At 39.3% G+C, this 12,652-nt stretch overlaps 1 protein-coding gene across 3 annotated transcripts in view; it reads right to left on the bottom strand.

The window, feature by feature from the left end:
* mtcl2 (microtubule crosslinking factor 2) overlaps positions 1–12,652 on the bottom strand; it is a 173,556-nt gene that overhangs the window by 27,423 nt on the left and 133,481 nt on the right. For 2 of the 3 annotated variants that reach the window (XR_012100889.1, XR_012100888.1), the window contains exon 14: positions 10,963–11,862. Coding sequence is in view for 1 of the 3 variants with exons in the window: in XM_073061885.1 (XP_072917986.1) it covers positions 11,725–11,862 (138 nt within the window). In the remaining 2 variants the exon portion in view is untranslated. Of the gene's footprint in view, positions 1–5,277; positions 11,863–12,652 lie in introns of those variants that run through there. The other variant, XM_073061885.1, reaches the window with a different exon arrangement.

Raw genomic sequence — 12,652 nt, 5'->3', positions numbered from 1 at the left:
CAGAATCCAAGGGTTACCGGCTTTCAGTTGAATTTCTACCGCTAACTTTTGAATTATGACGCCATTTTTTCTTTTAATGTATAATGGTAACCACAATTACCAACCTGCAAATTTATCTCAGTGATAATGGCACAACACCAGGTGGCAGTGTTGGCTGTGAGAAGGATGTGGAGAGGCATTGGGGGTATCGACAGAGGTGAATGGGCAAAGGCATGACATGGGATATAATGTGAAAGAATGTGAGATCACTTCTGTAGAAATGGTGAAACACTGTAATGTGTTGGGTTTTCACAGGAAACTTAGTGTTGTTTTATACATTGCATTAGAACAGGAGAATGGGATTGAGATGGATAATAAATCAGCCACGATGGAATGGCGGAGCAGGATTGATAGCCTGAATTGTCTAATTCTGCTCCTGTGTCTAATGGAAGTTAATGTGGAGGATCAACAAGGAATTCAGAAAGCAAATTGTGTGTTGGCCTGAGGATTTGAGGAACTCATCAGGTTAGAAGGTACATGTAGAGGAAAATAGACTTTAGGCACTTTGCGTTGAGACCCTTCATCTAGACTGCACCTTCTCAGTTTTTTCTCATCAACCTTGTTCCTTCAACACATGCCCCAGCACTCCCATCATGCCGTTTCTTTTCCTGCCCACCCCACCTCTTTATATGATTCCATCTTCTGCAGCTCTTTATCGCCTCCACCTATCATGTCCCAGCCTTTGTCACTTTTTCCACTCATCATCTCTCTATTGTCCTTCCTCACCTGGACCCACGTTTTCACTTGCCAGAGCTAACGCTCCATCTTTCCGTACAATCCCACCTTTCTCAGTCCAGGTAAAAGGTTTCAACTTAAAACATTGCTATTTCCCTCTGTGGATGGTGTTCCAAGTTCCTCCAGATTTCCGTTTGCTGTTTTAGATTCCAGCATCTGTCATCTGTTGTGACTACAGAAGAGACATTGTGTTCCAGTTACCTATATATATATATATGTGTGTGTGTGAGGGAGAGAGAGAGAGATCATTTTGATTCTTGGGATGATGAATTTGTTATATGGAAGATTAATCACACTAGGTTTGTACTTTAGGTGTGCTGATCATTGAAGTGAACAAAATTCTTAAGACTTGACAGTGTAGATGTGGAGTTGTTTCCTTTGTCTGTGATACTGAGAATAAAATATTCTAGAATTAGTCACAAAACGAGAGGTTAGCCATTCAGAACATATAGAAATAAATTTCTTAACTGAGGTAATACACCTTTGGAATTCACTGGGCAGAAAGAGTGAAAGCTCAGTTGCTGAACACGTTCAGGACAGAGATTGGTGGATTTTTATATAGTAAAAAATTTCTGTAAGAGCAAGAAGAACGGCATTGAGAGAAAATGTCACCGGTGATCTTATTGAAAATATCAGCTTTATTTGTCACATGTACATTGAAACATAGTGTGAAGTGCATCAATGACCAACACAGTCCGAGATGTCCTGGGGCAGTCTGCAAGTTTTTCCATGTTTTCAATGCAACATAGCATGCCCACAACTTACTAACCCTAACCCATGCATCATAGGAATTTGGAAGGAAACCAAAGCACCCATGAGGGTCACAGGGACACTGTATAAACTTCTTACAGAGGCAAGAATTGAACTCGTCCGCTGGTGTTGTAATAGCACAACGATAACCACTATGCTACCGTGTTGCCTAGAACAGTGAACAGTGTAGCAGTGTTATTGAATAATGGAGCAGGCATGAGAAAGTCCTCTTTCTGCTTCTATTGCTTATAAAATATTTCCACTAGTATTGTATTGCCAATTTCCAGTGCTTGAACCTTAGGCATTTGAAATCAATTCCAAAATAAGCTTCAGCTTTGCTACACCCAACTACTGTTTTCTTTGTATAATAAATCTTCCTAGCTGCGTTTCTGCTTTTAAATTCAGTTGACTTATCCCAATGCGGTTGCTATGCAGAACTTGTGTTCAGGAACACAGTAATAGTATAATTGCACACAGAAAGCTTAAATTGCTGAGGTCTTTTCACACAATATCTTGTTCTTCGCTGATTTGTATTTAATAATGACTTCTGCATTCTGAGTGGGAAAGAAATTTCAATGCCTATTTCTATATAAAGCCACAGTTTCAAGCTCTATACAACAGAGTGGTCTAAATTGGGAAATTTCACCCAGCTATTTTTAGAGTTACCTTACTTGGCCATTTTGGATTATGGATTGCAGCTGAAAATATTAAGTTCCTTTATGATGATTTTTTCATATAAACCCTAATTCCTTAATTTAGTGATCAAATTATCAGCTATTTATAACTGAGTTAGGACACGGGAGGAGAATTAGGCCATTCAGCCCACTGAGTCTGCTCCACTTGTGTCCAATCATGGCAGATTTTTCCCTCCCATCTCCATTCTCTTGCCCCCTCCTTACAGCTGTTGAAACCATTACAGGGGCAGCATGGTAGCGCATAGTGTTTAGCACAACACTTCACAGTACAGGCGACCCGGATTCAATTCTCGTCACTGCCTGCAAGGGATTTGTACTTTTTCCCTGTGACTGCATGGGTTTCCTCTGGGTACTCTGGTTTCCTCTCACAGTCCAATGACATATCCGTTGGTAGGTTAATTGGTCATTGTAAATTTTCCCGTGATTAGGATTAGATTGGGGGTTGCTGGGTGGCATAGCTCAAGTGGCTAGAAGGGCCTATTCCACGCTGTATCTCAGTAGAGTAAGAGTAAAAATTAAGTACTTATCAATCTCAGCTTTAAATATACCCAATAACTTGTCCTCTGCAGCTATCCGTGACAATAACCTCCACAGATTCACCACCCTCTGGCTAAAGAAATTCCTTCTCTCCTCTGTTCTAAAGGGACATCTTTCTATTCTGAGGCTGGGCGCTCTGGTCTGAGACTCTCCTACTATTGGGAACATCCTTTGCATGACCACACTATCTAAGCCATTTATTATTTGGTATGTTTCAATGAGATCCCACCTCATTCTCCTAAACTCCTGTGAATACAGGGTCAGTACTATCAAATGCTCATTTGTTAACCCTTTCAATCCCTGAATCATCCATGTAAATCTCCTCTGGGCCTTCTCCAACGATAGCACATCCTGTCTTAGATGTGCAGTCCAAAACTGCTCACAATACTCCGAATGTGGTCTGACCAATGTTCTATAAAACCTCAGTATTATATCTTTGCTTTTACAATCTAATACTCTTCAAAATGAAAGTCTTCCTTGCTGCCAACTCATCCTGCAAGTTAAAGGGACTAAGACAAGCCTCTCGGTAATTCCGAATTCACTCACCATTCAGAAAATAGTCTATGCCTTTATTCCTTCTACTAAAGTGCATGATTATGCACTTCCCTATGGTTCATTCCATCTGCCACTTCTTTGTCATTCTCCTAATCTGTCCACGTCCTTCTCCAAACTCACTCTTCCTCGACACCACCTATCATCCACAAACCTGGCCACAAAGGCATCAATTCTGTCATTCAGATCATTATCACACAACACGAAAAGAAGTGGTCTCAACAATGTGGAACACCAGCAGCCAACCAGAAAAGGCCCCCTTTATTCCCACGCTTTGCCCTCTGGCAGTCAGCCAATCTTCCATCCATCCTGTAATACCACCATAAATTGCGATGTACATGTGATAAATAAGTCTGAATCTTATCAGAGGACATTCACAAGAATGATTCTAGGAAGTAAAGGGTTAACCTATTATAAGTATTTGATGGCTCTGGAGTTTGGAAGAATGGGGAGGACCGAGTATTGAAATGTCCAAGATAGCGTGGATATGGAGAGGATGATTCGCATTGTGGGAGACTCCAGAGGGTGGTGGAACTCTGAAATGCATTGCCACAGGCAGCTGTGGAGGCCATATCATTGGGTATATTTAAGTAAGAGGTTGGTTAGGTTCTGAATTAGAAAGATCGGAAGGGTAGAAAAGGAAAATAGAAAGATAGATATGATGGAATACCAGAGCAACTCAATGGGCCAAATGGCCTAATACTGCTCCTATGTCTTATGGTTTTACCTTGTTTAGCAGCCTCGTATGTGACACTTGTCAAAGGCCGCCTTAAAATTCAAGTAAACAACATACACAGACTCTCCTTTGTCTATCCAGCCTGCTACTTCCTCAAAGAATTCCAGTTCTTTCATCACTGATACTTATTTAAATACAAAAGGAGAACAAGGCAGCAAAAAAAAGTACTTTCAGGAAACCACAAATCTGTCTGTTGATTAACTGGGACACTAGCTTAAATCAGCATTTCATCCTAGCTCTTAGAATTAGGAAATGGTTAATACAATTTGAATGCACCACTTACAATGCCAAAAGAACAGGAAGGAACACCGGAATATTTAGAAGAGTCAGTTTGTGGGTTGCTCGAGTGACCTCATCTGGATGAGTTCATTTCCCGAGGAGTCAGCTGTATCTTTGCCTTCATTTCTATTTCTGAGTTGAAGGCCACTTTGGATCATTTTCAGAAATGTGCTGAAGCCTTGCATTTGTTGATTGGGCTGCATGAAATAATCCCTTTGTTGTAAAGCTCCTTTTACCAACGGCAGCAGTAATTGCATCATCCTCAACACACTAGCCTTCTTCATTTTAAAAAATGTGCTTTTATTCAAATCCTCAAAGCAGTTCAGTTTCATGGCACCCTCAATTTCAAGTCACAAGTTCCGTTTACAGGGGCACCATTTTATAAGGAAGCCTGTGTCATCTTTTGATTCTATCACAGATTCTAAATAATGCACTAAGGATCTTGTTCCATATCCTTGGATGGCACAAGTTGATTTGTTAAGGTTGGCAGAAGCAAGTAACCAATTTCAATTACACACAATTGGGGGTATTTCTGCAATTATATTTAATTGGTTGCAAATAGTAAGTAAAAGAATCAGGACAAGGGCTAGGGAACGAAAAGGCAGTTGGGCATATTTCTCACTGATTTTGGTGTTACATTTCCAGGCTTTATTGCCTCCTGAATTAGTGAGCTGTGGTAACAGAATAATGGGTTGCTTGGTATTAGATACAAATCTTGCATCCAAAATGGTCCTAACAGTACAGTGAGAAATATTTAAATTTTGAGGGAATGATATTTAAATAGTGTATTTATAAAATTATATTTATCAAGACCAAACTGCACTAGGACGGGTTTAAATGTTGGCACTACATTTGTATTATTGGGTCTGCAACCAGGCATGTACATGATATAACATGCTCTGGAAATGTGTACAGGGAAAAATGCACTTTTAATTTTAAGAGTCATTGTAAAACAGCTTTTCAACAGAAATAATTTTATTAAGAAAACACATTACATAAGTTTTGCACTGTGAACTCCTTGACTTTAGCATTCTCTTTGTGACCAAAATTATCAATGGCTGCAAAGCAATCATCTTCAAGTTCTATTCCAAAATATGTGGATTAAAAGTTATCTTTTCTTTTTAAAGAATGCTTATTTGATGTTTTCTCCAAGACATCAAAATAACATAAACCACAAATTTCACAGAGAATACAACAATTAATACATAACAATGTTATGTCACAATGCTTTTTGAACTTACACTAAGCTGTTAAATTAGTTTTAACTTGTTTCTGTAAACAAGCCCCTTTCTGTTTAAATAATTTACCACAAATTGACTGATTTTGGAAGTTACTTTAACAACAGCTCTCCATATTGTTGAGTTCAATGTTGTTTCAAGGAGATGACAGGGTTTCGGTATTCTGGACATTGCAAGCAAAAACATGCAGGTAAAATGCTATACCATCATACAAAGACTGTTAAAACACTGGCGTTCCAGAATGGCCCTTGAGTAGGTCTTCAATGAAATACACCTGACAGTAAATTAAGATTTTTTTGGTATTACCTTTGACCAATTATAACAATAACTCCACCACATTTGTAACCAATGCTACTTATTTGTCCTTTTGGGATAAATACTATTACAAACAAAATGGTCCTATAAACCTTTCTCTTCATTTCAAGATATACAAAGATGTTAAGCTCGTAAAGCAGTTTCTATCTCATATTAAAAGTCACAGTTTATACTATACAGTTTCAAAAAATACAAAATTGTGTACAGAATGTAAACTCAAATGTAGAGAAGAGCATTTCAGTTTCCGATCTCCCGATAAATGCTACATAAATAATAATTGGTGTGTATCTCAATACACATTTGCGATAATGTAAAACCTGAAGAGTCAACTCAAAAGCCATTTTGGTTATACCAACATGTCCACTTCTTCCCCTGCACTGAGTAATGGATAAATGAAGTACAAATACCTAGATACGTTTTTCTTTCAATTATTATACACAATTTATTTTCCTATGAACAGTATAAATAATTAAAAGGCATTTTTTTACAAACATATGCTGAACTTTTTATATTAAAAGATCACCTAAAAACAAACATTTAAAAATCTAGTCTTACATTACAAAAATTAAAAACTAATGTTAAAAAACTTAAATACATCAACGATTGTAAATGATAATCAGGTTTTCTGGAGTTTAAAATAGTTTTCATATGTACACATGACAAAGACTTAGAAAACATTGAAGCTTATAAAACTGATATACATTAATAACCTTTTATCAAGTAAATAAAGAATGGTAAGAGCAGGTAACAATGTCTTACTGCTTTGAGAAGAGTATTTGTGTTTGTACTCTTCCTATAGTCACTCAAATCACAGCTCTATAATCCAACTACATTTCTGAATCCTGATAAATCTCAATCCGAAAACATGGAATCACTGTATAATGTAAAATTTACAACAAAGGGACAAATCTGAAATTGATTTTTAAAAAATTGATTAGTAAATGCTGTTGGATTGTTAACTCTTGATTTATTGAGGTGAGACTGTTTTAAATTGCAGTGGCTGTCAAAATTAACTGCTCTCTTACATTAAGCTTTGAACACTTGGCCTTAAAAGTGATCTGATATTCTGAAATAAAATTTGAATGACTAGTTTATGTGACTAGTTGAAATAAATCCATTCTCAACTGGATGTAGCATCATCCAACTGAAAGAACAGCTTTTGATTTATTAGTGAACATACTTATGAACAATAGTAAATGTCCATGTTATCTTCATGCATGATTTTTAAAAAAATATTTAATGTGATAACTACATCTAGATTAGGCAGTGCCAAGCATCATTGTGAAATTATAGTATTATGGTAAGTCATTTATTTGTGTAAAGTAGGGAACAAAATGAATATTTTTAAATCACTGTCTAGGTTACATATTAGATTAAACTCACATATTAAATTAAAGAGAATAACCAGTATCCTATCTGATATTAATTACCTACACTGACAGCTAGAAGGTAGAGACTAGAGTATTGAGATGCGAGACCCTTCTGCGAAGGAAAGTAAGCAGGGAGAGAAGAGGTAGAAAAGGATAATGAAGACAATAAAATGTTAACAGGCAAGGAAAAATCTGGGCAAATTAGAGGAGAAAGGGGAAGATGCAAGAAAGAGTAAAATTGGAAGGATTACTATTAATAGAATGGAGAAAAATGAGTGGGTTAAGCTCAGGGTAGAAGGGAGCTCTGGTAGTAACTCGGATAGAGACAAGATTCATTACAGCTGGTATGAAACCTGGGAGATTTTTTGGGAAACGACAAGTGACAGGATGATGGGAACACAATATTGAAAATAAAAGGAAGTTATTGCTCTACAGAGTTTTCAGAATCCTTGTTGTGGGAGGACTGATTTGAAAACATTTCATTTCATTCTGGGTTTGGAGAAGCAATCTTCTTCTTTCAAATCTGCCAGGAAAGTTGTACCACAATTGCTTCTGCAATCCAGATACCATGCCTTTACCATTTCCTTCAGAGAGCTCAAGGGTGAAGTGACAATTGGTCCTAATGATAGCATACAGTGCATTGGGAAGAACCAGACAATTTCCAATTAGTCTGTTTAAGAGATGCTCACAAAACAAAGAGCGGTGAAGATAATGGCAAGGATTATCAACGGGAGAAACAGTAGCAAGGGGAGACAATGAACGAACATATAAAATGGATTGACAGAACTGAGCTTTTATGGAAAGCTTGGAGAACAAGCTAGTTCAGTGTGAACAGTCAGAAAACCAGCAGAGGTCATTCCATAAGAACTAAGGATAAATGAAGCCAGCCTTGTGAAACAACTAGAAATGAAGCAATGGGAAGATCAAAAGGATAACCAAGAAGGAAAGAGAGTGGGTGGGGGGCAGGGGGCTACAGTAGAGGAAACGAAGACATCCAACAAAGATGAGTTAAGAAAGGCAGACAATTTAATATGAAGTAATTTAGAGAAAGAAATAAAAGGAAACCATAATGGAAAGCCAGCCAAAAAAATGGTTAGAATGACAACGGAAATAACCCAGAGTTGAAAAGAAAACTATTGAGGTGACCAAAACAAAGTCAACAAAAGGGAAAATCAAACAGCGGGACAACACCAAGGCAGCTGCTGACAATGCTGGTAGGGGAGGCAGTTCTGTGAAAAGGAGAAGAACATGGGTGTGTGGTAGTGTAAGTTGGGGATGGGGCGGGGAAGGAGTAGAGAAGAACTTGTACATTCAAACAACAGAGGCACCAGCCAGGAGGGCTAATAAAAATGGATGAATAGGACAATGTAATCTGAAGGTCAGCCAAACACCGGACAGACAAAGTAGAAAATATAGTGGGCAAAATCAGCAAAGAGACAGAGTGGGAGAAACTAAAAAGAAAATGAATAGTAGCCACAATAAAATCTGAAATGCATGAATGCTGAAATTAAAACAAATACCAAATGGCCAAGCAGAGAGAAGATTCATGGTCCTTCATCAGAGCAGGAAAAAGTTAGAAAACAGCTACATTCCAAGTTCCAAAGTAAAGAACAGGTTGTAAGAAATAAGGAAATGTCAGGAATTATGTGGGGCAGCATAGTGGCTAGTACCACGCTTTACAGTATCAGCGACCTGGGTTCAATTCCTGCCGCTACCTGTAAGGAGTTTTACATTCTCCCCCAGGACTGCGTGGGTATCCTCCGTGTACTCCCAGTTTCCTCCCACATTCTGTGATTAGGCTAGGGTTAAATTGAGGGTCGCTGGCTGGCGCGGCTCAAAAGGCCGGAAGGACCTATTCTGTGCTGTGCCTCAATAAAACAAAAATTAAAAAAATAGAATCAACACTTATTAATGACAACTATATTGTTGGTGGGGGCTGCAAACAATGGGAGAAGATGAGGATAGAGGAGAGAATCACTGGGATAGTCTCTCTTTCTGATAGCTGCTAAATACTGCCTTCCACAGTTTCACACTATGGGACTTCCCTTCTACCTGTCTTCATTTACATCTCCACCAGTCAGAATAGCTGCTATAAGTATTCAATTTCTTCTCTCTTGGTTCCCAGTGAATGAAAGCCATTCCCTTTGTTCTCTCTATCTGCATTTTAAACTATTCTGATTTTCTAACAAAGAACAAAAAAAACAGGGAACAATTATGGGGTGAATTAGAACCGGATAAGCCAAATTAATGCTAAAGTCAAAGAAGGGAACTGCAAAGTGGACGTAAATGAGAATGATAATAAGGAATGATAGGTTAGGAATTTCATTGGAAAATAAAACAACTAGGAAACTTTAAATGGTGGCAAAAGGGGAGTTTGATTGGAATGAGTTAAATTAGGCTGAAATTTGATTGCATTGGAAAAGAGAAAAATAAAACAATATATAGCTGGTCCACTGAAGAGTACTAACCCCCCCCCCCCCCCCCACCTCACAGATGTCCAGACACTCTCCTGAAGTTCTCCTACCTGATCCAAACAATGAACAATTGGTCCCCTCCATTCCCTGATGTGCAGCTATTATTTCCTCAAAGACCCATCTCCCCAAGCCACAGCCCTCTGGCGTCATTGCAGAAAACTGCTTTATATTAGCAACTACTATACCTGTCTCCCCATGACTTCTCCCTACCACTCTAGGAGGGCTGGACTGATCTCCCACTTCACTACATGAATTCAAGAGTGCACCGATGAAACCCCCTCCCCTCACCCTCCCCCATGGCCAAAATCTGGTAAACTTCACTGGAGGCTTCAGTCACTCAGAAACCTTGATGTGGTGAGACAATGGCCAAATTAGCTGTTCCATCACATCAATGCTACTCGGAAGCTCTGCGGTTCCCAAGAAGTTACAAGAAACCAGAAAAGCAACAATAGACTACAAATTGGAGCTTTCTATGAATGGTGGACATTGCATGTGAAAGCAACCATCAGAGACCAGGAGTGGAACATGGGCAAGAGCTATGGATCTCTGTCAACTCCCAGGTGAAGACGACTCAACAGTGGCTAGAAATTGCCCATACTATTTTGGTATGGTTTTGCAATGAAATCAATACATTGAAAACTTACCTTTCGGGTGGCAGTCTGTGGTAGCTTCTGTAAGAACCAATGTTAGACCACAGCAACTCAGATGTAACTGACCTAGTGAGTTCCTCCAGCACTTTTGTGTGTGCTGCTCTGTATTTACAGTATCTGCAGAATCTCTGATGTTAATGTTAGCCCGCCAAGGTTAACATTAACTGGCTCAATGATCTTTAGGGTAATGCAATAATCTACGGGGATATTAGGGGCACCTTATTTGAATGTATATAGAACCTAACACCTACTTGTAACATACTTGTTTTGCTAATACCAGTTGCAACCCATTTCTGGCTCATGTGAGCTCATAACGGCCAATTTAAATTAGTAACATCTGCAGAAGCAGCAATGGATTAACACTCCTAATTGTTTACCACGCTCTGAACCCAAAAGAAATGTGGGTGTGTTTATTCTTTTAAACACAATCAATTTATCACCTCTAGATGAAATACTTTGTTCAGAAAATGTGTGAAAAGCTTATCTATGACTGAAGCCTGCAATTTACAAGTTCTTTCAGTCATGACAAGTTTTCTATTGAACCAGAACTGCACCCTGTCTTTAATGAATGTTTAAAAATCTGTTTCATTACCTTACAAAAACACTGTGCAGTAGAAAAATGCTGCGCACTAGGCCAAAGCCAGTGGGATGAAACAGGCCACTTGATATCCGGTCGCGCTGACTCCAATAAATAGCAAGTGTAACAGGAGGCCACACAGTATCATTCCTGCTTAGTTTTCCCTTCCATTCATCTTCTATGTTCTTTGACTCAGTAGCTACGGTGCCAGGGGTGACATACACAGGCATTTGTAATAATCTTTATGCAAACCGCACTCATGTCCAATACAACTGGTGGGTGGAAACTCCAGATTTCAGAATGGGGAATCCGGAACACATTTCATCAGCAATTAATAATTTCTTGGTTGGATACATCTGTGCAGTGGCACAAGTGATTTTGGTTCTAAACACCTCTTGCTCCATGTACATCTGTAGGTCACAGAGGAGTCGTTTGACAGCAATGCTGTTGGGAGAATGTTTGCCGAAAGAAGTGAAGGATGATTTAACATTTGCTGTTGTATGAATAACTAGGCAGTGCTATTGTAGAAATTATTCAACCATCTGAACAGTGCAACCCCAGATCTCTTAAGGTTTTTTTTGAGATTTAAAACAAATAGTTTGCTTCTGTTCTGTAGTTTCAATTTTGCAGTCTACAGTGAACTCGACAGTACAACCTGAATATCTTCTACACATCTCCTCAAATTTCACCTAGGCTGTCAGATAAAGCGCAAGGTGCAACAATAGCTTCGGAACACGGATCCATGTCACTGCCCGGCTATGTGGCACAACTCACTCTTCAGCCTGATTTTTCATCCGAGGCATTTGGATCTGAAGGCAAAGAGCGTGATTTACACTGCGATAACGAATGTCGTGCTGATGATCTGGACGGAAAGCAGGAGGTGAGTGACTGGGATGCACAATCACACGATGCTTCCTGCACAAGAACACGAATGAGATTCAATGTCAAAGTTAAGCCAGGAAAATTTCACCTTACAAACATGTTCAAAATCAAAAAAGAGCTTTAATGTTAATTCAATATCTAAGCTTAGTAACTACTGTTGGTGATTAGCCACTCTCAGGACGGAGGAGCAACACTTCATAATCTGTCTAGGTAGCCTCCAGCCTAATGGTATGAACATCAACTCCTCCTGGTTAATTTTTTTACCCCTCGCCCTTCTTCTACTTCCCACTTTGGCCTCTTACCTCTTCTCCTCATCTGCCTATCACCTCCCCCTGGTGCCCCTCTTTCTTCCCCTTCTCACATGTTCACTCTCCTCTCCTATCAGATTCCTTCCTCTCCAGCCCATTAACTTTATCACTCATCTGGCTTCACCCACCACCTTCTAGCTTGTCCTCCGTCCTCTCCCCACACCTTTTTAATCTTCCCCCTTCCTTTCCAGTCCTGATGAAGTGTCTCAGCCTGAAACAATGACTGTTTATTCATTCCATAAGATATAGGAGCAGAGGTAGGCCATTTGGTCCATTGAGTCTGCTCCACCATTCAATCATGGGCTGATCCAATTCTTCCAGTCATTCCCGCTCCCCTGTCTTCTTCCCATACCCTTTGATGTCCTGGTTAATCAAGAACCTATCTCTGCCTTAAATGCACTCAATGACTTGGCCTCCACAGCCACTCGTGGCAACAAATTCCACAGAATTACCACTCTCTGTCTAAAGTAATTTCTCCACATCTCTGTTCTAAATGGATGTCCTTCATTGTGCCC

Source organism: Hemitrygon akajei, chromosome 11 (genome assembly GCF_048418815.1).
Source record: "Hemitrygon akajei chromosome 11, sHemAka1.3, whole genome shotgun sequence".
NCBI lineage: Eukaryota > Metazoa > Chordata > Chondrichthyes > Myliobatiformes > Dasyatidae > Hemitrygon > Hemitrygon akajei.
Note: the sequence above shows the minus strand (reverse complement) of the source record. Positions and strands in the feature narration are given on the sequence as shown.